The sequence below is a fragment of the Penicillium hordei genome (genome assembly GCF_028827395.1).
Source record: "Penicillium hordei strain IBT 12815 chromosome Unknown utg000005l_segment0_segment0, whole genome shotgun sequence".
Lineage (NCBI taxonomy): Eukaryota > Fungi > Ascomycota > Eurotiomycetes > Eurotiales > Aspergillaceae > Penicillium > Penicillium hordei.
Window position 1 is genome coordinate 918,200 of NW_026623146.1, and position 22,944 is coordinate 941,143.

At 48.6% G+C, this 22,944-nt stretch overlaps 8 protein-coding genes across 8 annotated transcripts; 5 read left to right on the plus strand and 3 right to left on the minus strand.

The window, feature by feature from the left end:
• Positions 1 to 35: 35 nt before the first annotated feature.
• On the plus strand, positions 36 to 2,114 carry N7537_009303 (uncharacterized protein; the record flags this gene model as incomplete). The annotated part of the gene is made up of 1 exon (XM_056900357.1): positions 36 to 2,114. One exon carries the CDS (start codon positions 36 to 38, stop codon positions 2,112 to 2,114), a length of 2,079 nt encoding a protein of 692 aa, XP_056749025.1.
• Positions 2,115 to 6,370: 4,256 nt separating this feature from the next.
• On the plus strand, positions 6,371 to 7,954 carry N7537_009304 (uncharacterized protein; the record flags this gene model as incomplete). Its single annotated transcript, XM_056900358.1, has 5 exons — positions 6,371 to 6,460; positions 6,509 to 6,581; positions 6,647 to 6,656; positions 6,716 to 6,903; positions 6,957 to 7,954. 5 exons carry the CDS (start codon positions 6,371 to 6,373, stop codon positions 7,952 to 7,954), a joined length of 1,359 nt encoding a protein of 452 aa, XP_056749026.1.
• An 861-nt stretch (positions 7,955 to 8,815) lies between these two features.
• Positions 8,816 to 9,798, minus strand: N7537_009305 (uncharacterized protein; the record flags this gene model as incomplete). The annotated part of the gene is made up of 2 exons (XM_056900359.1): positions 8,816 to 9,465; positions 9,513 to 9,798. The coding sequence occupies 2 exons, from the start codon at positions 9,796 to 9,798 to the stop codon at positions 8,816 to 8,818; spliced, it is 936 nt and encodes a 311-aa protein (XP_056749027.1).
• A 1,783-nt stretch (positions 9,799 to 11,581) lies between these two features.
• N7537_009306 (phosphopantothenate--cysteine ligase CAB2) lies at positions 11,582 to 12,787 on the plus strand (the record flags this gene model as incomplete). Its single annotated transcript, XM_056900360.1, has 1 exon — positions 11,582 to 12,787. The coding sequence occupies one exon, from the start codon at positions 11,582 to 11,584 to the stop codon at positions 12,785 to 12,787; it is 1,206 nt and encodes a 401-aa protein (XP_056749028.1).
• A 510-nt stretch (positions 12,788 to 13,297) lies between these two features.
• On the plus strand, positions 13,298 to 14,718 carry N7537_009307 (glycosyltransferase family 31 protein; the record flags this gene model as incomplete). The annotated part of the gene is made up of 2 exons (XM_056900361.1): positions 13,298 to 14,305; positions 14,389 to 14,718. The coding sequence occupies 2 exons, from the start codon at positions 13,298 to 13,300 to the stop codon at positions 14,716 to 14,718; spliced, it is 1,338 nt and encodes a 445-aa protein (XP_056749029.1).
• Positions 14,719 to 15,297: 579 nt separating this feature from the next.
• N7537_009308 (polysaccharide deacetylase family protein) lies at positions 15,298 to 16,878 on the minus strand (the record flags this gene model as incomplete). Its single annotated transcript, XM_056900362.1, has 3 exons — positions 15,298 to 15,617; positions 15,671 to 15,756; positions 15,812 to 16,878. The coding sequence occupies 3 exons, from the start codon at positions 16,876 to 16,878 to the stop codon at positions 15,298 to 15,300; spliced, it is 1,473 nt and encodes a 490-aa protein (XP_056749030.1).
• Positions 16,879 to 17,489: 611 nt separating this feature from the next.
• N7537_009309 (DEAD/DEAH box helicase) lies at positions 17,490 to 20,132 on the minus strand (the record flags this gene model as incomplete). The annotated part of the gene is made up of 10 exons (XM_056900363.1): positions 17,490 to 18,082; positions 18,167 to 18,315; positions 18,376 to 18,569; positions 18,643 to 18,798; positions 18,837 to 18,843; positions 18,893 to 18,976; positions 19,038 to 19,398; positions 19,452 to 19,587; positions 19,639 to 19,696; positions 19,759 to 20,132. The coding sequence occupies 10 exons, from the start codon at positions 20,130 to 20,132 to the stop codon at positions 17,490 to 17,492; spliced, it is 2,112 nt and encodes a 703-aa protein (XP_056749031.1).
• Positions 20,133 to 21,087: 955 nt separating this feature from the next.
• Positions 21,088 to 22,697, plus strand: N7537_009310 (pantothenate kinase; the record flags this gene model as incomplete). The annotated part of the gene is made up of 4 exons (XM_056900364.1): positions 21,088 to 21,315; positions 21,450 to 21,732; positions 21,789 to 22,317; positions 22,370 to 22,697. The coding sequence occupies 4 exons, from the start codon at positions 21,088 to 21,090 to the stop codon at positions 22,695 to 22,697; spliced, it is 1,368 nt and encodes a 455-aa protein (XP_056749032.1).
• Between the last annotated feature and the right edge of the window lie 247 nt (positions 22,698 to 22,944).

Below are 22,944 nucleotides of genomic sequence, written 5' to 3' on the forward strand. Positions count from 1 at the left end.
ACTTGATTCTGTTCATCAGACATAATCGCAATCTCATGGAAGAGAATCCACAGCAGTTATACACTAGCGGACTCATTTTTGCACCCTCTGACAGTCTTGTACGCCAGAAATTTGCAAATGAGGCTCTGCAGAGCGTTCAGAACCTACCCAAAACGCATCCTCACTGGCCATACTGCGTCCTACGGAGTCTAGAAGCTCATGGTGGTGACGTCCACATATTGGCCTTATCGGAGAGAGGCAGGATCTTGGCATCAGCATCCAGTGATTTGACGATACGATTATGGGATGTGATTACCGGCAAAACGCTCAAAGTTATCCAAGGATTTCAAGATCTAATAACAGCTATTGACTTCTCTAAATCAGGCAAACAGCAGTTCCTAGCCACACTCTCCGACCGCGAGGTTCGAATTTGGGATGTTGAAACAGGACACTGTGTTACCACCCTTCCAAACCAACATGGCTACAAGGCAATGGCTTGGATGCGAAATGAGCTTATACTCCGAGTGATGTCCTATGACTGTGCGGTTGAGTATTGGAACCCAGAGCTAGGGAGCCAACAGGGAGCCATGAAATCAGATGAACAAGTTCACCATGGCACATTCTTGATCTTCTCAGGGGATACGACGGCATTTGCGACATGGTCAGACATCGACCCAGTCCATATCTGGTTTGTGACAGATAATGCATGTAACGAGAGTGTTGTTCTGGATGATATTGGGGAGTTCCAATTATTATCCCTTTCATATGACGGAACCCTCCTGGCAGCAGCAGAGAGAGATATTCGATTATATGACACCCATTCGGGCAAGAAAGTCTTCGCCCTCGAAGGCCATTTGATGAATATTCGATCGCTTGCTTTTGCGCCGAATTCAGGATTGCTTGCTTCAGGGTCCAATGATAGAACTATCAAACTCTGGAGTCTTACCACAAAGCAGTGTTTACAGCAGTTGAAAGCACATCAACTCCCCGTAACTTCTCTCACATTTTCAAATGCAAGCGATTTACTTGCATCAGGCTCGCAAGATACAACCGTCCACCTTTGGGATATTGGCACTATTCCAGAGCCCAAGAGACAAAAGAGTTCACTGGAAAAGCTCAACAGAGTCACCTCCGTTGCAGTGGCGGAAAATGCAGAGATAATTGTAGTCGGATTCTCGAGTTCATGCATCCATTTGTATAGCATGGGGAACGAAAGATGCCCCCTGATTTTGCAAGGTCACCAAGATCAAATCAGTGATCTGCATTTCTTGGAAAGTGGAAAAACGCTAGCATCCGCATCCTTTGACGGCACAATTCAACTCTGGGACACTTTGTCTGGTCAACACTTGAAGACATTCGTTCAATATTCTGCCGGAATCCAGAGCCTTGTGTTGACAGATGATCAGGAAATGCTGGCATCCATTTTACATGACTTTACCATCATCACTTGGACCGTTCAGACCGGGACATTTGCAATACTTTTCGGCCACACAAACTATGTTGAAAAGGCTGTCTTCTCACAGCCTGAACGAATACTCGCCTCATCTTCCCGAGACCGGAGCATTCGAATTTGGGATATCACGCGCGGAACTTGTCTCAAATCGTTGAATGGACATCAAGATTGGGTGAATGGTCTGGCCTTTACGCAGGATGGAAACACTCTCGTATCTGCGTCGCTCGACAAGACGGTCCGGCTCTGGGATATTTCCAGTGGGAACTGTCTTAGCATTATTCCTCATGATTCCGGAGTCGAAGGTGTGGCTATCTCCTGTGACCAGCGCATTCTTGCTTCCACTTGTCTGATGCGTACGATCCAAATCTGGGATGTCCCACAAAAAAGATGTATGCAAACGATTTTCGGCTACTCATCCCGCCATCTTGGCTTGACGTCAACTGGCCAGTATCTCATCACAGATCATGGGACTCTGACGCTTGATATGGGGCCTCAAGGCTCAAAGTCATCCGAGCAGCCTCGATCGGTTATCTATGTCGATCGTGAATGGATATACAACAGGATGAAAAAGGTGCTTTGGGTTCCACCAAGCTATCGCAACCCCAAATTTCTGGTGGTACGCGATAACACGGTGACATTCGTGGATGATTCTGGTGAGGTCTTAGCTCTTAGGTTTCACTAGAATCTATTCAGCCAATTCAGACCCCCCTTTTTTTACAGAAACTGTTCACAAACACCACTGGACATGCAACCGCGGCGATCTGGGACACCATATGACCAGACATACCCGAGGCCCCTGAAGGTTGTAAAAACCAATCAAATCAACCCAGCTTATTTCCGAGATAGTTAGCTGCCGCTCCAAGGTAGTTTGACCCCAGGGAAAATGGGTCAGTGCGGCCTAGACAGGGTATAAATCCTGACGAGAATCACCCCTGGTCGTTCGGTCGCCTTGAGTAACTTACGCGACCGACATATAGAATTTATTGGGTTATAATGATACTGCCAAGGTTCAAAAGCACGTACCAGTCTTTGGCAGACCGATGTTTTCTAATCCATTGGGCAACTACCTAAGTAGGTAGACTACATTCTTTGTTAGACGCGCAACAGTGGGACGAAGAGGAAAACAAAATGACTCCTAAGTAAAAAGCAAAATTTTTCATGACTCGAGTGGTTTAGTTGACTGAAAATTAAGGAATTCAAAACTTAAGGTTGTTTTCATTCTTACAACCAAAGCCTATTAATTGTTATAATCATAACAGTTATACCCGTAGTGTTCTAATACGTTTATAAGTATCGTAAAGTTTGCTTCGCGTTTAGATGCTTTCAGCACTTATCTTAAACTGTAGCCTTTGTAGCTCAATGATAGAGCGGAATACTGTTAATACTTTGATAGACGTTCGATTCATCTTAAGACCTTTAAAGCGATTATATTAGTATACGAGGACACGGTGAGCCGGGGGGGGCTAGAATCGGCTCCGATTACACCGCCGCCCTATCGCTCTCTCCCTATTTTAGTTTAGCAGCGTCCCTAGCCGCTTTTATTGCTCTGCCTACCTACTCTCTATCTATATAATACCGCTGCCAAGATCAGGGGTCAAGCGTATAGTAACTGTCATCGGTTAGCGTGCTTCGAAAGAGGGGTCAAGAAAGATCTATGAGAGCAAATTGATGAAACTGATTTCGATCCATTCTGTACGTTAACTAGCTAAGTAGTGGACAGTTGATAGTTCTTCTCTCCTTTCCCCTCTTCGTCTCTCCTGACAGCACCAATACAGACCATATTGTTGCTATCTTTCATCCTCATGAAGTGAGAGAGAGCCGAATCCGAATTAGGCTACGATCATCTGAATGGGGGGGAGCATTCAGCCTCACCATCAGGTGACTGGAATTTACGCGCTATAGAATAAATAGCAAGGCGTTTCGTCGATGGGCGCCAAAACGACAATTTCATTCCTCCCACAAATCTGACACCACCGTTTTCCAAACTCAAGTCACTCTAATAAACATCAAAGATTTTCTCACTTAAATACAACCATTTCATCTCAGGATTCTACGATGTCAAGCACGAAGGACTACAGTGTGGGCTGGATTTCGGCCATCAAGCCTGAATATGTTGCCGCAGAAGTATTTCTGGATGAAACGCACGATCGCCCTATCGATGTATCGCCCGATGACACCAACGATTATACTTATGGTAGGATTGGGAAGCATAATGTGGTCATCTCCGCGCTTCCTAAGGGAGAATACGGCATATCTTCAGCGACTGGTGTGGCTAAGGATATGATCCGTAGCTTCACTAATATTCGGATTGCCCTTATGGTTGGCATCGGCGGTGGTGCACCAAGCTCAGAGCACGACATTCGGCTTGGTGATATAGTCGTTGGGGTTCCTGGTAATGGTGAAGGTGGCGTGCTGCAGTATGACTTCGGCAAGACGATCCAAGGCGAAAGCTTCAAACCAACTGGTTTTCTCAGCCCGCCGCCTAGATCCCTACTTGGGGCGGTACAAGGACTCGACAAACAGTACACAATCAAGGGCCATAAGATTGAAGAGGCGGTTAACGAAGTCCTTAACAACTATCCGCGGTTGAGAAGAGAATTTGGACGTCCGGAACTAGCGACGGATCGACTATATAAGAGTGATATTGTCCACCCGGCTGGGAGCAAGGAGCCTTGCCCTACTACTTGCGGTGACGATAAATCCTCGTTAGTTACCAGACATGAGCGTACCAAATATGACGATAACCCCAAGATCCACTACGGTCTGATCGCATCCGCCAACCAACTTATGAAGAATGCCAAGATTAGGGACCGATTCGTCGAACAAAACGATGTCCTATGCTTTGAGATGGAAGCAGCTGGATTGGTCAATTACTTCCCTTGTCTTGTGATACGTGGTATCTGCGACTACTCTGATTCACACAAAAACAAAGCGTGGCAGGGCTATGCGGCGATGGTTGCTGCGGCCTATGCTAAGGACGTACTGAATCGGCTTGCCCCGGCTCAGGTCGCGCAGGAAACAAAGGCCACTCTAGTGCTGAAGGCTGGCGATGTCCATCACAATACGGATATCACATTTGGGAGTTACAACTCAGGCCTTCAAGTAGGTCAGAACAACGGTACAATCATGCAGAGAGCAGCCCCTTCGGGTTGGTGACGAGAGTCCTTCTTGAGGGAGCTAGTATTTCCGTCCTTTCACGTTGCTTTCAGGGAACCCTTTTCTCAAATCTGTAGAAAGAATAGCAATTGTATATGTCATTCTCATACAAAAATGGGCAGCTAAGACAGCTGAACTAGTACTAGACCTTGACAAACAAGGACCCATGGGCACCAAGATTTGTGCATAACCCAACCCATAAAACTGCATGAGAATGAGTGGACAGTCAGTCCTTCTCTTGAACATATAATCACGCTGACATATGGAAAGTGTGGATGATATTTTCTTTGGTGGGCCGCCCAGGGAACGGAGATTTCTGATCCAAAGGGGGGTGGCTATATCAATTCCTTTTCTAAACTCATCTGGATAGCATCACTGGCTTGCTTTAACTCCGAAGTGTCATTTTTTGCTATGCAAGGCCCTAAAACCGATTTAAAAATTCTCCCTACCCTCTAACATTCCTCTTTTCTGGACTTAAAAGAGTGAGCAGCGCCCCTCTGTACAACTTCTCTGCATCCACCGTGAGATATTCCGATGTCGAATATGTATTTAGAGGACTTATCGGCCTTGGTATGATATGCCCTTTTTCAAATTAGACAGAATCTGAAAGGATGAGGTAGAAGACAGAGAAAGCTATCTTGGAGGAATGAAGCAGAAAAAGAATTCCAATTTATAATTCAGTAATTTGATATGACCCAAGACTTTTCTCCGGCTCCCTCCTCCCCGTGATAGATGGACTCTGTGCCTTCCAGTTTTGCGTCATCGTGCTCGAGTGCGCTATTTTTGAGAGCGGAACAAAACTGGAAGATCATGCACCTCCAGAAATAGGAGCACGGTGAAATTGAGGCCATCCAAAAGTGGTCGCAAAGTTAACAGTATCATGGGGCAAAGTGCTTCTTCGGGTATGGTCTGAGCGTAGACTGAGTGTTCAATAGATGGAATCCATCTGATGGATGCCTCTTAAGCAGTCTCTGAGTAATCAGTGAGCGATTAGCGAGCATCCAATCAGACTCAGTGAGTGCTCACTGAGCGTTTATTGGACCTCGCTGGTTAATCACGTGATTTATCTGAGCGGCTCGCGAAGTCCGAGTCCAGACTGAAATCTACACAGTGAGCCTGACTCTGAGCGCTTTCATAAAAGCGGCGGCAGCTAAGATAGGAAAGCCCCACCTGGCAGAAGAAATCAAGTACAACATACGTATAGCTACTAACATATTTTATTTCTCGTTTCTAATATACAAGCTATCCACTAGCAATCAGCAAAGATCATCTACGAGGTACGATTTATGCCCGAATTTCCAGACACCCATGCAGTATAACTACAGTGTAACTTTTCCTGACAATCAAATTGACTGGGACCTTACCAAGTCTAACAACGACACTTTCTCTTCTGCCAATATTTCACTTCTATAATCTCCGTAATGTGAACCATGTCATTGTTCTGGTGTGTCGATGTATCTGACCTCTCGTGGCGGTATTTAATTTCCTATCTATTAGCTCTCAACTACCCGCATTAAGGAAATTCCACGCAGAGCCTCGTTGCCTTCCACGCACCTTGTCTGCCAATCAAAATGACCGCCTGCCGTCGTCACACCCCCAACACCCATCGCCAACGCATCTATTGTATCCTTTTTGGAGTCTCAGGTTATCTGGGAAACGATCATCTAGTTTCTAAAAGTCACCTGTTTTGGCTTTCATTAAGCAAACAAGGACTGCTTATTGAGCTGGACAGGAGTGGTGAAAGATCTCGCTTTCAACATCGCAATCTACACAATTTACAGGATGTCCATCAAAGTCGACTCCGTCGACACTAATTTCACAGTCTTTATACGCTTACGATTTCCCAGGGGCGAGTTTGTCGATCCGCCGCCTGCAAGTCTCCCCAAGAGAAACCCCTTGAGCATCCACTGACGTAAATAGGTGGAATGGAATGCATCCAAAGACCAAGCGCTATGGGATATCCTTTCTCGGCCATCAAAAGGTGATATTGACTGTATGTATTGCCGCTACTTAGACACTTTGCTTTCTCTTGTTTTGACACCGCTAACATCACCGTAGGGAAAGCTCTGTAACTGCACTCTGCCCGGGACACTACAAAGCCGAGGCCTGCTAACATGGTTGATATAGGGCAGAGAACTTCGATGTCACCTTGCAGTTCCTGCTTCAGCAGGCAGCATGGCTTTATGATCGCCAGCTGTCACAGGTTCGGGCTCAAATGCGCAAGGTTGGCACTACGCAGCCGAACTCTCCTTCCCCAGCTTTAGGATCGGTCTCTGGTAGTACGGCCTTGTCACAAAAAGAAACGCCATTACCAGGTATATCCCATGGTTGTTTTATATTGACTGCAGTCTGAGACTAAGATCCATAGGTTCTCGGGCGCCATCACGGCAAGTATCTCACCAGAAAGATATCCCTCTTCGAGGTATGGACCGAAACTCTACCCGTCTTAGTACGGGATATTTAATCCCACCGATGGATCGATCGCGTTTGACATTGACTGCAGCCCCTGACAACCGACGTACGAGCTTTACATCAACTACGGCTACTAACCAAACCCGCGGATCCCGGGACCCTGCATCCACTGGCACGCCGACAACCGAGGAGAAAGAACCACACTGGGATTCTTTTGGTCGTCGGCCTTCGACTGTCAGACGAGAACAGCCACCCATCGCGTCTTTGCCCCGGTCTCCAACACTGGAGGAAGAGTCCCCGTCCACGAGCTCGTCGGAAGAGTCTGAATCCGGCGATGAGGACACGAGGCGTGCTCCCCTGTTCAAACGGTTTGGCAAATTTTCTACCCACCGTTCTGGTCTCCGGGATGATGAGGACGACGAAGAAGACACTCCAGCGTTCCTTCCTATGGCCCGAGAACACCAACATACCCATCTGGATCGTCCAGGCCAGGAACTCAGCGCCACCCTCCGTTTAGATGCCGAGCGCGCAGCGGCGCAACGGCGACTTCACGAACAGCGGTCTGGTCCCAGAGTACCGGTAAATACGGAGTCATCCACCAGCTCTATCAGCTCCGGTGGGCGTAGCAGCCTACCCGGTGGACCCAGACGGACCAGTCAAGGGGCATCGATCCTGAGCTCCCAGCGCGCTGCCGAGCGCCAAAATTCCCGCAGGTCCACTGCCTCCGGTCGCGAAGCTAGCGATGGTACCCCCAGCATGGGAAGCAGCTTCAGTGATCTCGACGGTATGTGTCCCAACCCCGAGGAATCTGGATTTCAACTGATCAACTGGTCAGATGCAAGCGTTACCCAGTCAGCCCTAGAGGAGGCCCTTTTGAGCAACATGCAGCATGGTGGAATGGCGAGTCGGATGAGTACCATCAGCCAAGCTTTACGCAGCCGGTATCTACAGTGAAATATACCTCTTACATAGCAACATCAAGTTTGGCAGATTGCACTCTATGACGTAGTATGATGTAGCTTACGCGGGTCGTTAAGATGTGTTTGAGATTCTGTAAGGACCCGTATTGGTCTTACCTAGTACCCTAGTAGTACGAATATAAACCCTTATATGAACCTCGGTTTAAGCTTCGACAGAATTTACGTGAGCGTGCGGACCTGCTGAATCGGTACTGCGACTAAGATTGGATTTGGAGGTCAATGCCCAGGTTACTAGATGACAGACGACTGGATGACAGGGCTAGGAATATGGCATGGCAAATATTAAGAACAGTGCATGGCTTCGCGTTGCGCGTTTTATATAAGCGAGTAGGTAGTTCTTTTTGCAAAATTATCGAATTACTTCGGTCTTCATCAGATACAACCTCTGCTAACTAAGGGTCAAGTTATATAGAGGATGTAGATTTTATAGCTGCTCTATATTCCTTGCTATAAGCTCCAAGCGCCAACTGGGAGTGGAGGCGTGTAGGTGACGATTTTCTAAGCCCATCAGAACTGAATAGAACAGGTAAAAGAAACGATAGTATATTCTTAACAAGCGACCAGCTATAGGGTTAATTCCTAAGGGGTCGGGCACTCTTCAACATCGTCTGATTCTGGGTTATGAAGAGTGGTGATCACAATCCATCGCAGCTTCCAGTCTTCTTGGCCTTCTTTTCGAAAATTTTCCCTGTTTTTTGCTCAATTGTTTGCAGCTTCCGCTTCAACTCCGCTTCCCTGCTCTCATGGTGTCCCTTAGAACAGAGCCCCTATCTCCAATCGAAGATTCTCGACCGTCTGCTGATCATTCCGATACCTCTTTGCTTGTTCCTCCTTCTTACGTCGCATCATCTTGAGCTGCAGCTTCTCCATCCGGTTCGCCTCCTTCGCCCCCCCACTGCTTCATCATCCCCTCCATTTCTACCAGCGCTTCGACATCAAAATTGGGCGACATGACGTACGGTGCTCGAGGCTCCATTTTCTGGCGCAGGATTCGTTGTGTAGCAGACTTGATCTGCTCCGGCGATTTGTCGTCCCCAGAATCCATCGCTGCTTCCTCGCCACCGTGTGCACTACGCTCGTATCGCTCCCACACGTTATCCCCAGTGTACCCAAGAAGCGGCATTAATTTATCCGTCTTGAGTATCTTGGCCTGTAAACCAACAGGGTTGAAGAGCTTCTCGTTCCACACTTTCAGGTGATTTTTAGTACGTTGGATCGTCGCCACCGCTGAAGCCCCCGTCGCAGCGAGTGGTGTGGCTCCCAAAGCTGGGCCTATAAGGAAAGGTTCCGCACTGAGAGCCATCCCCGCAGCTCCAGAGGCCATACCGAAATAGTTGAGTGAAGGATTAATAAGCCACGCTTCATTGAGCCCGTCGATAAACTGGATAAACCCCCTTTGCGTAATGCCGTATGTCGCCAGTGCGGGGGCATAGGCGCGCGCGAAGGGATTGATATTGAGTCCTCCGAACCACAGCTCATCTAGTTCTGCAAAAGCATTAGCTGACTAGCGTCTAGACAATCGAGGGCTGTACTGACGAGGAATAGCGCATGGGTTGAATTCAATGGCTTTGGGATGCGATTGAATGGCTTGATCCTCACAACGAGCGTTGCTTGGTGTTGAGAAGGACAACTTGCTACTATAGCCAGGGCCTGGGACTGCACCATGCGGATTGGTGTTGGACGTTGTGATACATGTAGCGGCCTTGTCCCATCAATAGACTCTGGTGCTTCCTTGTAAGGATAACTTCTCGTTGTTGTGATAGCCTCCCTGTTGCTGAGCAGAGGCGCCAGTGCCGCAACATAAGAATACTGGGCCATGGTCTTTGGTAAACGAAGTACAGATGGATAAAGATTCTTTGATTAATGATAAATGAAGAGTTATCCTTTAGAGTAGAAAACATGAGGATAAAGAGTCCTTTATATAGTCTACAAGATCGTCTCGACCGCATACTAATCGTTGGTAGGCCTTGTTATGGCCCCACATAATCTGAACTCCATGTCAATGTGTACTTCGCAGCAGATCTTCTGGTACGTCATCCCTTGGCTTCAAACTTATCTGATTAGTATTGGCGCTGATGATGCTGGGGCTAGTCTACTTCGTCGCAGCCAGCTCTTAGATGATCCGAGGCTCGGCATCATGATTTCCGCAATAAGAAGAGTGATACTGAAGCAAGATCAATGAGTAGAAATGGACTATATAAATTACTCCATCCAATTTGCATTTGCTTTTGTAATCAGAAGTCAACCTCTTTAGCATAGCAAGCATGCTCTTCTACGCCTTTCTCCTCTTTGATGCGGCCCAGTCTGTTTCTGCGAAGTGCAGACGTGTACATTAACCCTTTCCCTAAATTGTTCATCACCATTATGAGATTTTAACTAATCTACGTCAAATTGACTCCATCTGACGACTGCTGGCCCTCGCCTTCAACTTGGAACTCCCTAATTACCACCGTGAACGGAAGGCTCATAACCAATGAGCCAATAGCCAAATCATGCTACCAAGGCCTGGGGTACGACCCTGAGCGCTGCAAGGAAATCACTGCGGACTACGGCAATATGTATGACTGGCTTTCGTCTGTCAAAAACAAGTATGACCCCGACCAGGCGTTTTGGTGTTATCACTGCATTGGGAGTGAGGGTTGGGAAGAGGTCACTGGAGGAACAGTGTATGGCCCTTTGTGCGAGGTGAACTGATATATTAGCCCAGCCTTGGGTTATTGCACATTCCCCTTGTCCTCGGCTGTCGCAATTGGCGGCGAATTTGCACCACGTTCAACTATTTTGCTTCCTCCAACTCTACTTATTAGATGCCTATCTTAGATACTGTTAGAATTTCACTTCAATGCTGAGACCACTGTTTGTATTATTTCTATTTCTTATCTTCCGCTGTCGTACCAGACGGGGAAAACCATAAAAAAAAGGCTTCCCTTTATTATTTCAAACCCTCGTAGAAGTAAAAGCTGATTTCCTAACTCTTCATATCCCTGGGCGATGGCTCTGAGTCGCTCCTGGAAAGTAAATCAGAGTCTAGGATGAGGATTAATAAAACCTCCGGTATGCAGATGTCTCTACGCCGACATAATCCAGTTGCGTCAGGCACCGAGAGTATGCATACCTGCAACCCTCTTGGGGGCACATGGTCCGCATATGGCATCCACGTGACCGAGTGGCACCTCGGGGCCTTGGAGATGCGCATCCAGTGACATGGATATTTGTGAATATCCTATATCTTCAGTTTGACCGGAGCTCTCTATATGTACTCAGATATTCCAAGTATTCATTGTCACGGATCGGTCAAACGGGAGCGCTAGTGCCGGATCAGGACGATCATTCTCAACCACATATAATGGAGGGGTAGCTCAACCTAGCTACTCAGTTGCCTTGAAAAACGTTGAACGTACAACGTAAAGAACGAGACGCTCGACCAATCCTGGAAAGCTAACCGGCATCAAAGAATCTCCACTGCAACCCCACCACGGTGTTAAGGCGCGGAGCGGCAAGCCTCGGCATCTCAGCTGCAGTTCACATCAACGACCGACCTTCCGTTCGCAATTGTTCACCTCTTTTTCTCGGTCGCAAAGCATTTCTATCATAATTCACAATGGCCGCCCCATTACTCGGCGAAATGTCCCCAGCGGAGGCAGAATCCGTCTATTTCAATGAATACCCCCCACCAAAGGCCCTACCACGACACGAAGCGCTGGCACGCGCATTCATTGACCTCCACGTGGAGGAGAACCGCCGCGTAGTACTCGTCACATCTGGAGGCACAACAGTACCACTCGAAGCGCAAACAGTACGATTCATCGACAACTTCTCCGCCGGAACCCGAGGCGCCACATCCGCCGAGTACTTCCTAGAGCAGGGGTACGCAGTGATCTTCCTGCACCGACAATACAGTCTCCTACCATATTCGCGACACTACAGCCACTCCACCAATTGCTTCCTGGACTTCATGGACGAGGCGCCTGCATTGGCGGACTCCTCCAACCCTGGCCATGGACCTATCATGGTGCGCGACGAGTACCATGACCAGATGCGCAGCGTGCTGCGGAAATACCGGTATGCGAAGCAGAACAACCGTCTTCTCTTGCTGCCGTTCACGACGGTCTCGGAATACATGTTCGAGCTGCGGTCAATTGCGAAGCTGATGCGGCCGCTTGGACCAAATGCGCTCTTCTACCTTGCGGCTGCTGTTAGCGATTTCTTCATCCCGCGCAGTCGTATGGCTGAGCATAAGATCCAGTCTGGGGAGTTGCCTCCACACATGCGTGGTAGCGCAATCTCATCGGATGAAATCTATACGGGCGAGAACGAGGAAAATCCCTCGTCGAATAGCAGGAAGCTGGTTATCAATCTCGACCCCGTGCCTAAGTTCCTACACCAGTTGGTGGACGGATGGGCTCCGGAGGGGAGTATGGTTGTCTCGTTTAAACTGGAGACAGATCCATCGCTGCTTGTGTACAAGGCGCGCACTGCGCTGCAGCGCTACTCTCACCACCTTGTGATTGGCAATTTGCTCTCGACGCGCAAGTGGGAGGTGGTTTTCATTACACCTGAGGAGCCGCATGAGCGCTGGCTTCGAGTTCCTAAGTCGAGGCGCAGCAAGAGTATCTCTGGTGTTGAGGATCAGGTTGGGCTGGCGGAGGCTAAGAAGGGGAATTCGGTGACGCTGGAGCAGCAGGCGGAGGCTCAGCAGATTGATGAAAGTAGTCGGGATGGAATTGAGATTGAGAGTCTTATTATTCCGGAGTTGGTTAAGTTGCACACGAAGATGATTGAGAAGAAGACGCAACCTGCGCAGTGATGCAACAAATAATGCATTCTCGGGTCTTGGAGTTGAATGAATTAATACTGTTCTGGGTTCGGTGTAGTAATATGTATCTATATAATTCCATATAAATCTTATAGCTAGATGCTACTTTCAACTATTCAATGCGTCATGATATCCTGCACTGCCCGTGCAGATCTCGGTGGATCCTGACGTGCGGGACCCTGGAGCTGTTCACCCCCTGAGGGAATGAGGAAGCCTGGGGGATCTCTCAATTATAGCAAGGGATTACCATATCTCAAACCAGAGGTATTTGATTCAAGGGGCAGCTATTTGAAACTCTCCAAATTCCACCTGGGCTACGCGTCCCGATGTGTCAGCGACAAACCTCGGCGTCAAATCAACTTTAGCTCCGACTTCCCCAGTTCTTTGCTCTTTTGCTCTTTTGGTCAACAGGAGAGGGGCAAAAGGTCTGAGAATCATCTACTCTAGCGAAAAATGACCAATTGATCTATCCTCTGTTTGGTGTACTCATATTCTCTCAGCATGGTGCCCCGCCGGTTCAGTCGTCGCCTGATTGCAGTTGCAACCGCCATCGCATTCTTCTTCCTCTACAACATCGGCTTTCTCTCCAATAACAATCGACAATGGCGCCCTCACTTCACAACAACGACAGAAGTCCCCCCGACCCTCGAAGAAAACGGTGAACCAGCCCCATTCTGTCCACCCCTACCAGGCATCGAAGATGTGCTCGTGGTAATGAAAACCGGAGTGACGGAATCGCGCGAGAAAGTCCCCATCCACTTCAAAACAACATTACGATGCATCCCCCACTATGTAATCTACTCCGACTTTGCAGAAGAAATCGAAGGCGTCCAAATCCACGATGTCCTCGCAAACATGGACAGCGCCGCAAAGAAGAACCCGGACTTCGACTTCTACCACCGAATCGTGAAATACGGCCGAAAGGGTCTGGAGCAACATGATTTCTCGGACGAAGCAAACTCCGCCATCGGAAAACCGAACAATCCAGGCTGGAAACTCGATAAATGGAAGTTCCTCCCAATGGCACAGGAAGCGCTACGATACAAGCCAGACGCGAAGTGGTTCATCTTCGTCGAAGCGGACACGTACATCTCTTGGCCAACGGTCCTAACCTGGCTGGCCCGGTTCGACCACACAAAACCACAATATCTCGGCACGGAGACTCAGATCGCAGACGTTATCTTCGCCCACGGTGGTTCGGGCTTCATGCTCTCGAACCCTGCTCTACAGCGCGCCTCCGACGAATACACCACCCGCGAGGTCGAGCTGAACAACTTCACAGACGAGCACTGGGCCGGCGACTGCGTGCTGGGCAAGGTCCTCAGCCACATCGGTGTCAACCTACACTTTACATGGCCGATCCTTCAAAACTCCAATATCGGCGAATTGGACGAGTTCACTACAGATTTCTACCGGAAACCATGGTGTTTCATCGCCGTAGGCCTCCACCACCTCTCGCCAAGTGATATCGAGAACCTATGGAAATTCGAACAAAAGCGCTGGCGTGATGTAAGTCGACCCAATCCAATCCTCCCCCATTCATCTACCGATTCCATAACATGATAACATTTCCTAACCCTCACCCTCTATAGAAAAACAAACGAATCCTCCTGCACGGCGACCTCTTCCGCGAATTCATCTCCCCAGAAATCTCCACACAACCCATACGACCAAACTGGAACAACATGGCCGGCGAAGAGCAGCCCTTCGCACATAATTTCGAAGACTGCCGCTTAATCTGCGAGACGCAGAAAACATGTGTGCAATTCGCCTTCCGGGAAGGTAAATGCTTCACGAGTCTCAACCCGCGTCTCGGACATGCGGTTCCGAGTGGCGATGCGACGTCAGGTTGGATTACTACTCGGATTCGTGATATGACGGAGAAGAAGGGGTTGTGTAGGAAGCCTGATTTCGGGGATTAAGGTGATTTGACTGTACATTCATATGGATATTGCTTTTTGCTTTTTTGGGGAGGAAGAATGTCGATCCTTTTGCTATAGATATTTTTTTTTGTGCTTGCATCGAGAGCGAGAAATGGGAACGCTTTGGCATTTACTTGGTTTGGAGCCCGGTCTGGTATTTGGGCATACCGGGTGATTTGGGCTCGTTTTGGGAAAACTTGTGTTTTTATTCTCCTCTGTTGCTGTACTACCATTTCATCTGTCCTGTGGATGATCATGAGCTTGAATAGACAAGCTGTGTTTATGGCGTTGGTGTTTGGTTGAACCCTTTTTATATACTTGCTTGATTGCTCAATACACAGCTTGACACGCTTGGACGGGTTTGTATCTTGCTTTATGGAATCGCAAGTGTTCTTTGCTCGGGTATTGATTCACTGTTCTAAATGTAACTGGAACAGAGTAAGAAACGAATGAAAGCATCATTGCTCGGATGGCGTCAAGACACCAATTAGGAGAGAGATCCATTATGTATACACTTAATAATATATGCACAGGACAGGTGCTGCTGTGAGTCTATACTGATTTCACGACCTTGTCCATTCACAGCGGTGGAGCGGACACATCCTCCAAACACTGATCGATGCGCATGATGTGGTATCCAGCACCCTTGATATGTCTAATAAACTCCGGTAGGTACCCAATGGTAGTCGGATTCAGGTAGTGCATGACGGCAAGATTCCCGCCCTTTCTAACGCCGCGGAAGAAGGCTTCAAGCTGCTTCTCTGGGGTGGACGTGTTTGCCCATAGCCAATCTTCGACATCGACACTCCAGTTCACAATGTACGGGTTTGGTATGTGTCTGGCTAGCTCCTGGCGCAGCCGGGCAGCTACTGTACCGAATGGCGGGCGGAAGTATGAAGCTGCAAATATCCAGTCAGAATAACTTTCAAGGACACATCAGGAGATAACATACACTGGATGCCCAGCTTGTCTCTAAAGATTTGCATGGACTGGATGATCTCGTCATCAATATCACGGAGGGTTGGCAATGATTCCATCCTTGATCACCATGTTAGCCTCTTCAGATGAAATCAAACGTTCAGAACAAACTGACTTTGGATGAGTGTTTGAATGGAGCGCGACTTGGTGGCCCTTCTTCAACATCTCCTTGTAAAAGTCTGTAAAATTACTTGACCGATCTGTGAGTCCAGCCCCAACAACGAAGAAAGTAACCCGAACATCCTCCTCGTCAAGGATGCGCATGACCCGCTGAGCGAACTGCGGCTGTCCATCATCGATGCCAAAGGCAAATGAATTCGGACGCGAACAACGGAGAACCAATCTCCCATTGGGCAGCTTCCCAGGCAAACGATAGTAACCATTTCCCTCCGACGGCATTGGAATATCAGGCACGATCTCCACACGATGTAGAGTGATGGGTTCCTTAGTATAGAAGCCATGGAACGAAACGGACACGACGCGATTAAAGTCAATATCGAAATGAGTCAGAGGGATATAGAGCTCACGACGGCCAGATGGAATTTTGGTATTTCCTTGAGGGTGCTTGCGTCGACCTCCCTTGGATCTTCCATGCTTGTGCTTGTTCCTGCCAGCATCGGCGTCCACATCATCATCGTCATCCCAGTCATCGTCGTCCTCATCATCACAATCATTATCCTCGCCAAAGGCCTCAGAGGCAGGATGAACCACATACCGCTCCGCCTGGACGGAGTCTGCGATGCTGGGGAAGGGACTGCGTCGAGGGTTGCATTCGTCGTTGTGTTGGTTAAAAGAGATGCTGTACTGATCCGTGCCCTCGAAGATGACATGGAGGTACTCGTTGTACCAGGGTATTAGGTTGTAGCAGGTTTGAGAATCGAACTGTGTGTGGAAGTTCTGATCCGGGTCTGTTGGGAATAGACGAATGAAGCCTGGCCCGTATTGCACGGGTAGATTCTCACCGGAGCCGTGCCAAAATCCCAGGTCATTGCGAGTTGGGATTTTAAAAGTGTCTATGACAAGAGGTGGGCTTGTCTTCTTTGCGTGCGAGGCGTTATACGAAGCGTTGTGGATGAGCCTGCGGAGTTCATTCCAGTGACCATGGTCGACAATTCCGTGAAATAAAGCTGAGGTTGGGAGGAATATCGAAAGAGCGACAGAACCTATGAATAGCCAATGCATGATGAATAGTTTCCCTGAGAAAAGATCGAATGTGCTTCGGTTGACGGGGTCAAGATGAAAATTGTAGGAAGCATTGTCTATGTACTCAGAACAGTCAAGAACGTCTGGCTACACATTTACACAAGCAGGAGCCACCTAGGTATATTCCCTTAGCCTACCAATCTCTACATCTCTACATCTCTACGCTATACGATATACGGGGGAAATGAGAAAAATGAAACTAGATAGTTGCATAAACCCATGAAATCCGTAATGCGGCACATCTCGACCTTTGCATCCATATCACTGCCTTCGCACGCACGATAAAACCGATCCAGTCCTGATACCACAATGCAGGAGAAAGGGTCTTATGTTCCACAGATCCAGTTTGCAAATTGTCGAGAGATTAAGCCCTCAAAACTTCCTCCGAGCCACTGTGAGATCTGATCCAGATCATCCAGGGTAAAATTGGGAACTTGGTAAAAATCTTCTTCGCCGTTGGAATTCTTGCGTTTCCGTTTTCTTTTTTTTTTTTTTTTTTTGGATATTTTCTTGGGGATCTTTTCTCGTTTTATTGTAGTTCGTGTTTGTTGTTCTTCTGTGCTCAGCACTGCCAGAGTTAAGGCGGAGCTCTAGGCCCAGAACGAATCTTGGTCCTTGGCGGGAGGGGGCACTGGGGCCCACTGAGAACCGGCCAGACCAGCCTTGGTCTTCTTGGGCTTGTCTTCCTCTTTCCTAAGCTTCTTGCTTTCGGCCAAGGGCGGGGCAGGCGACCACCACGTAGAAGCATCCTCCTCCTCGGATGTAACAGTAGGCTTGGGAACAGTGCGCTTGGCAACAGCGGGCTTGTCGTGGTCAGCGGGATCGTCATCATTGGCACGCTCCTTGTTGACATCTTCGGCATCGCTTGCAACCGCTTTGTCACTCTCCTCGGCTTCACCAGGCTCAGCGGCAGCGTTGGATTCAGCTTCACCCTCGGCCTCGGCGCCAGAGCCAGCGGCAAATCCATCGTCAGAACCAGCGTTAGATGGGTTATCAAAGAATTCCTTGTCAGAGTCATCGTCAAACTCCAGCACATCACCCTCAGGCCGGTAGGCTTGAAGGAACTCCGGGACCTCTTGCTTGCATTCGATCAAGATCTTAACAAGATCTGGGGCAAGATCCTCATCGCGTTTATTGAAGAAAGAGGTGGCGATGCCTTCGTTGCCAATGCGAGCAGTACGTCCTGTAGATAGTAGAAATACGTATTAGTGCCAATTTCATCAAGAGCATCGGAAATAGAGCAGTATCGGGCTAGAGTAAGACATACCAATACGGTGAATGTATTCTGTGATGCCCCCGTGCATGGCGCTGGGGAGATCGTAATTCACGACGTGCAACACATTGATAACGTCGAGTCCACGAGCGGAGACGCCGGTAGCAATCATCACAGGGCACTTTGCGGACCGGAAGGCACGCCTTTTATTTTAGAGAGTTAGTAAAGTAAAATAAAAGGGCCAGGGGGGAACAAATACTCACATAGCGTCCTCTCGCTCACGTTGAGTTCTTCCACCATGAATGGATGTAGTAGGCATTCCAGAATTGTAGAGGTAATCATCGACGAAGTCAACTTGCTCCTTGCTGTTGACGAAAACCAAGGTACGAACAGGCGGCATGCTGATCAGAAGGTCATAGATCGCGCGCATCTTCTTGTCCCTATCAACCCAAATGATCTTCGGGTTTCACTATGCGTTAGCATTGAACTGGAGCCTCACAAGTCACTCATAATCTCCGTGATTTACATACATCCTGCACAACGTTGTGGTGCGAACTGCCGGCTCGGCCAACGCGGAGCCGCACATGGTCTTGGCTGAGGTATTTCTTTGCAAGCGCCCGGAACTCCTTGTTGAAGGTCGCAGAGAACATCAAGTAGCGGTGGTCATCGTCCTCGTTCACATCTTTCTCAAGTCAGCAACACTGAAACGCAGAAACGCAGAAACGCAGAAACTCGTAAAGGTGAGGTTAAGAGCGTGTCATGGCAAACGCTTTCAATCACTTGCCTCCTCCAGACATTATCTTCTTAAACTCTTCGTCCCAGTCCGATTCCAGCATCTCATCTGCCTCGTCAATGACAGTGTACCTGGACCGCCATTAGTATTAAACATATCCATGGAGGTATATCAAGTGAGTCACAAACATACCTAACGCGGCGGAGAGAAAGAACGTGAGTCTGTTTCATGAAATCGAGAAGACGGCCTGGAGTGGCAATCAGAATGTCGCATCCTTTCTGAAGCTCCTCACGCTGGAGGCCAGTAGGAGCACCGCCATAAGCAACACACGGACGCAGCATAGAGCGATAGCACAAACGACGTGATTCATCAAAGATCTGAGTGGCCAATTCACGAGTGGGGCAGACGATCAGAACCAGAGGCTCTGCTCGAACACCATCCTCCCTTGGGTTGAATCTTTCCACGGTGTTAGGTCGAGCAGCAGCCAGCTTCCTCGCCTTGCCCATCAACTTGGAAAGAATTGGAATGAGGAACGCCCCCGTCTTTCCAGAGCCTATGTTTTGTTAGCATCAACTTGTGCCAAACATCATACTCCGCTGTACGTACCAGTTTGGGCCACGGCAATAAGGTCAAGGTTGGCCAGAACAGCCGGAATTGCATATGACTGGACCGCAGTAGGTTGTTCGTACCCACAGAGACGAATATTCTCGAGGATAACCGGATGCAAACCAAAGTTTGCCCACTATGAATCGTTAGACTGGCAAATTGTTGCTAACTTCTCTCGCAGACTGACCTCAGTAACCGCTTTGATCTCGTTAGGGCTCTCAATGTTGACCTTGTAGCTGTTCAACCTGAAGACAAAGACATGTTAGATATCAATCTGGTGTCCACGTATCAGATTTAAGTCACTTACTCGTCGAGCTTAGCCCCCGCGCGGGCAATCAGTTCACCACGGAAAAGCTGCTCCTCGAGTTCAGGGACAGCAGGGCCCACATCACCATATTCGTCCTTCCATTCATAACGGACGGCAATTCCAGCCCAATCACGATGGTCCTTGCTATTAGCAAGCTCAGCATATTCGAATGGAACTGGTTCGGTCCAACCCTTTTCACGAGCAACCCTTTGAGCAGCTTCGGCGTTGGGACCGACACCAGAAAGAACGCCTTCGACAGGCAGCTCTCCAGCGTTGGAACCATTCACAGAAGCAACTTCAGCGGCCGAGACGGACTCGACAGCTGAGGCAGCGCCGGCAGCCGACGCAGTATCAGGCTCATCGTAAGATTCCATAGTCTGGAAACCTATGGAGGACTGTAAGTGTCTTGAATGGTATCTGTGAAGACAGGCAATTAGGTAGATGACTTGATGGTGTGGAGGAGAAGAGGAAAGGAAGAGGAGATGGGGAACCACTGAGATTTTATTTATTTGCAAACGCTAACAGAGCGCAGTAGTAACGCGCAGTCTCGCAGTAATGGATTGCGCGCGTACTTGCCTCGCCCGTCCTCGAGACATGAGGTACCTTGACTGGACACAAAGTTATTATGGGAACACCAAATGATACAGAAGTACTGTACATGTACCACCACTCTTGATTGGGAAGGAGCGACCCACCGATCTATATAGATCTATATATCGACACTGTCCATATATCAAAGACAACCTTGGAATATACTTGCATCCACATACGATCTACTGCTTGTACTGATGTACTTTGTTCAGCCGTTGATATTGGCCGATCTATACCGATTGTGATAATGGAGCTTAGCACATATGCCATTTATATGTGCAGCCTTAGGTCCAACTACTTTTGCTCCAAACCTTTTATATCAAATTGTCTTTCAGCTACTTCGTCCATGTTAACTACATGTTTCACTCAACATCGGCACGGCTGATCATGTGCAAATATATTCATGTCTATGTACATACGGAGTGAATATTTAGGTACTTCATTCTCAATTCCGAAAGCGATCTGAGACGACAAATGGAAAGTAGACCGCCAGTTCTTAACTATGTGTATATCGGCATATCATGATCCTCGGAGCCCGCGATCTACCTAGGTATAGGACATGTATGTCATAAGCGATCTACCAAGCCTCGGGACGTCAGCTCCTCGGTTTCCAAAAAGAAAAAGTGGATCCCGACCTCTCCTGTGGCCCGTTCCGGGTAGAAGGAGATATACGCAGTAAGCCTGGGAACGGGTACCTTCTTTATCTCCAGCGACTCTACCTCCTTTACAACATTCATCATGGCCGAACGGATGGAGGTAGATACCAATGCTCCGCGGAAGCGTCCGAACCGTCTGGAAGCTGCAATTACCAACCCCGGCGCCGTCAAGATCAATGTCACGGGCGCATTCATTGTCGACGACGAACCACGATCAAAGAGTCCCGTTGACGCAGAGGGCGTACACTACGAAAACAAGGATATTCGACTTCCGCATCACACAGGCGTTGTGAGCCATGTGGCTGTCGATGTGAGTTGCTCGCGAGAATTTTATTTTATCTGCCCCGCACTGCTTCCGGTTCCCCCGCAATCTGGGGGCCGCGCAGACAATTCCTTCAGAACACCGGAGGAAAGCATGGCTAACTGGGAATTGGGACTTGATAGATTGGCGGGACACTTGCAAAGCTTGTTTATTTCACTCGAGAGCCAGACACCGCGGACAATGGCGGCCGGCTCAATTTCCTGAACTTCGAAACGCACCGGATCGATCTGTGCATCAACTTCATCCGACAGCTTAAAGAGGAACACGAAAAACGCAATGGTTCGACACGGGAGGGACTGTGTGTGGTAGCCACTGGGGGCGGCGCATACAAGTACTACGATCGGCTGAAAGAGGAATTAAATGTTAATATTCTACGGGAAGAGGAGATGGAATGTCTGATCATTGGTAAGTCGTTGAATACACCTAAGCATCGAGCATACTGTCTAACATCTCCAAAAAAGGGTTGGACTTTTTCATTACCGAAATTCCCAACGAGGTCTTCACATACAGCGATGCCGATGCTGAGCCGATGCAATATGCCGAGGCCCGGCCCGATGTCTACCCTTATCTCCTCGTCAATATAGGATCAGGTGTGTCGATGATAAAAGTCTCCGGTCCAAGACAATTCGAGCGTGTCGGCGGAACACATCTCGGTGGTGGAACGTTCTGGGGCATTATGTCTTTGTTGACCGGCTCCCGGACTTTCGACGACATGCTAGCAATGGCCGACCGCGGAGACAACAGTGCAGTGGACATGCTTGTTGGAGATATCTACGGCATGGACTACAGCAAGATTGGCTTGAAGAGCACAGCTATTGCCAGTACTTTCGGCAAGGTGCTCCGGTTGAAGAACGATGCGGAGCAAGGGGCCGAAGACGGCGAGGGCTTGATCCGCGGTGACCCTAGTGAAACCAGCGATTCCGGGGAGTCCAACCATGGACCCAAACCAAATCCGGAAGATATGAGCAGGAGTCTGCTCTACGCCATCAGGTATGTTTCATTATTTCCACTCTCCGACGGAATCCGAACTAACCCCGATTAGTAATAATATTGGTCAGATCGCATATCTACAGTCAGAAAAACATTCAGTCAAACACATTTACTTCGGAGGTTCATTCATCCGGGGCCACCGCCAAACGATGAACACTCTCTCCTACGCCATCCGCTTCTGGTCCAAGGGCGAGAAGCAAGCTTATTTCCTGCGCCACGAGGGCTACCTTGGCGCCGTTGGTGCCTTTATCCGACGCCAGCCGCAAAACTGGGGTCGCAGAAACAGTGTTGACGACGTGGTCGCACCGCAGGCGGTCCGAAATCTCGTTCAAAATAACAATGTCCTTCAACAACATGGCAGAGCGTCTAGTGAGCTATAACATTTGATATGCTAAGCCATTGTGACCCTACCCTCCCTCCGCTTTGAGTCTTGATACCCCTTGCAAGCAATCCATGAACTAGCAATCTCGTGCCGACTTCTTTTGTGCACCCAGAGTGGCACCTTTAATTGGCCACGTGTGAAAAACGATGTGGCGATTTCGGGCATTTATTCATGTTGTACATTTAGATCTATCTGAAGTTTTCTAGCTTCCTGTTTGAATTCCGGACATGTTCAGTTATCATATT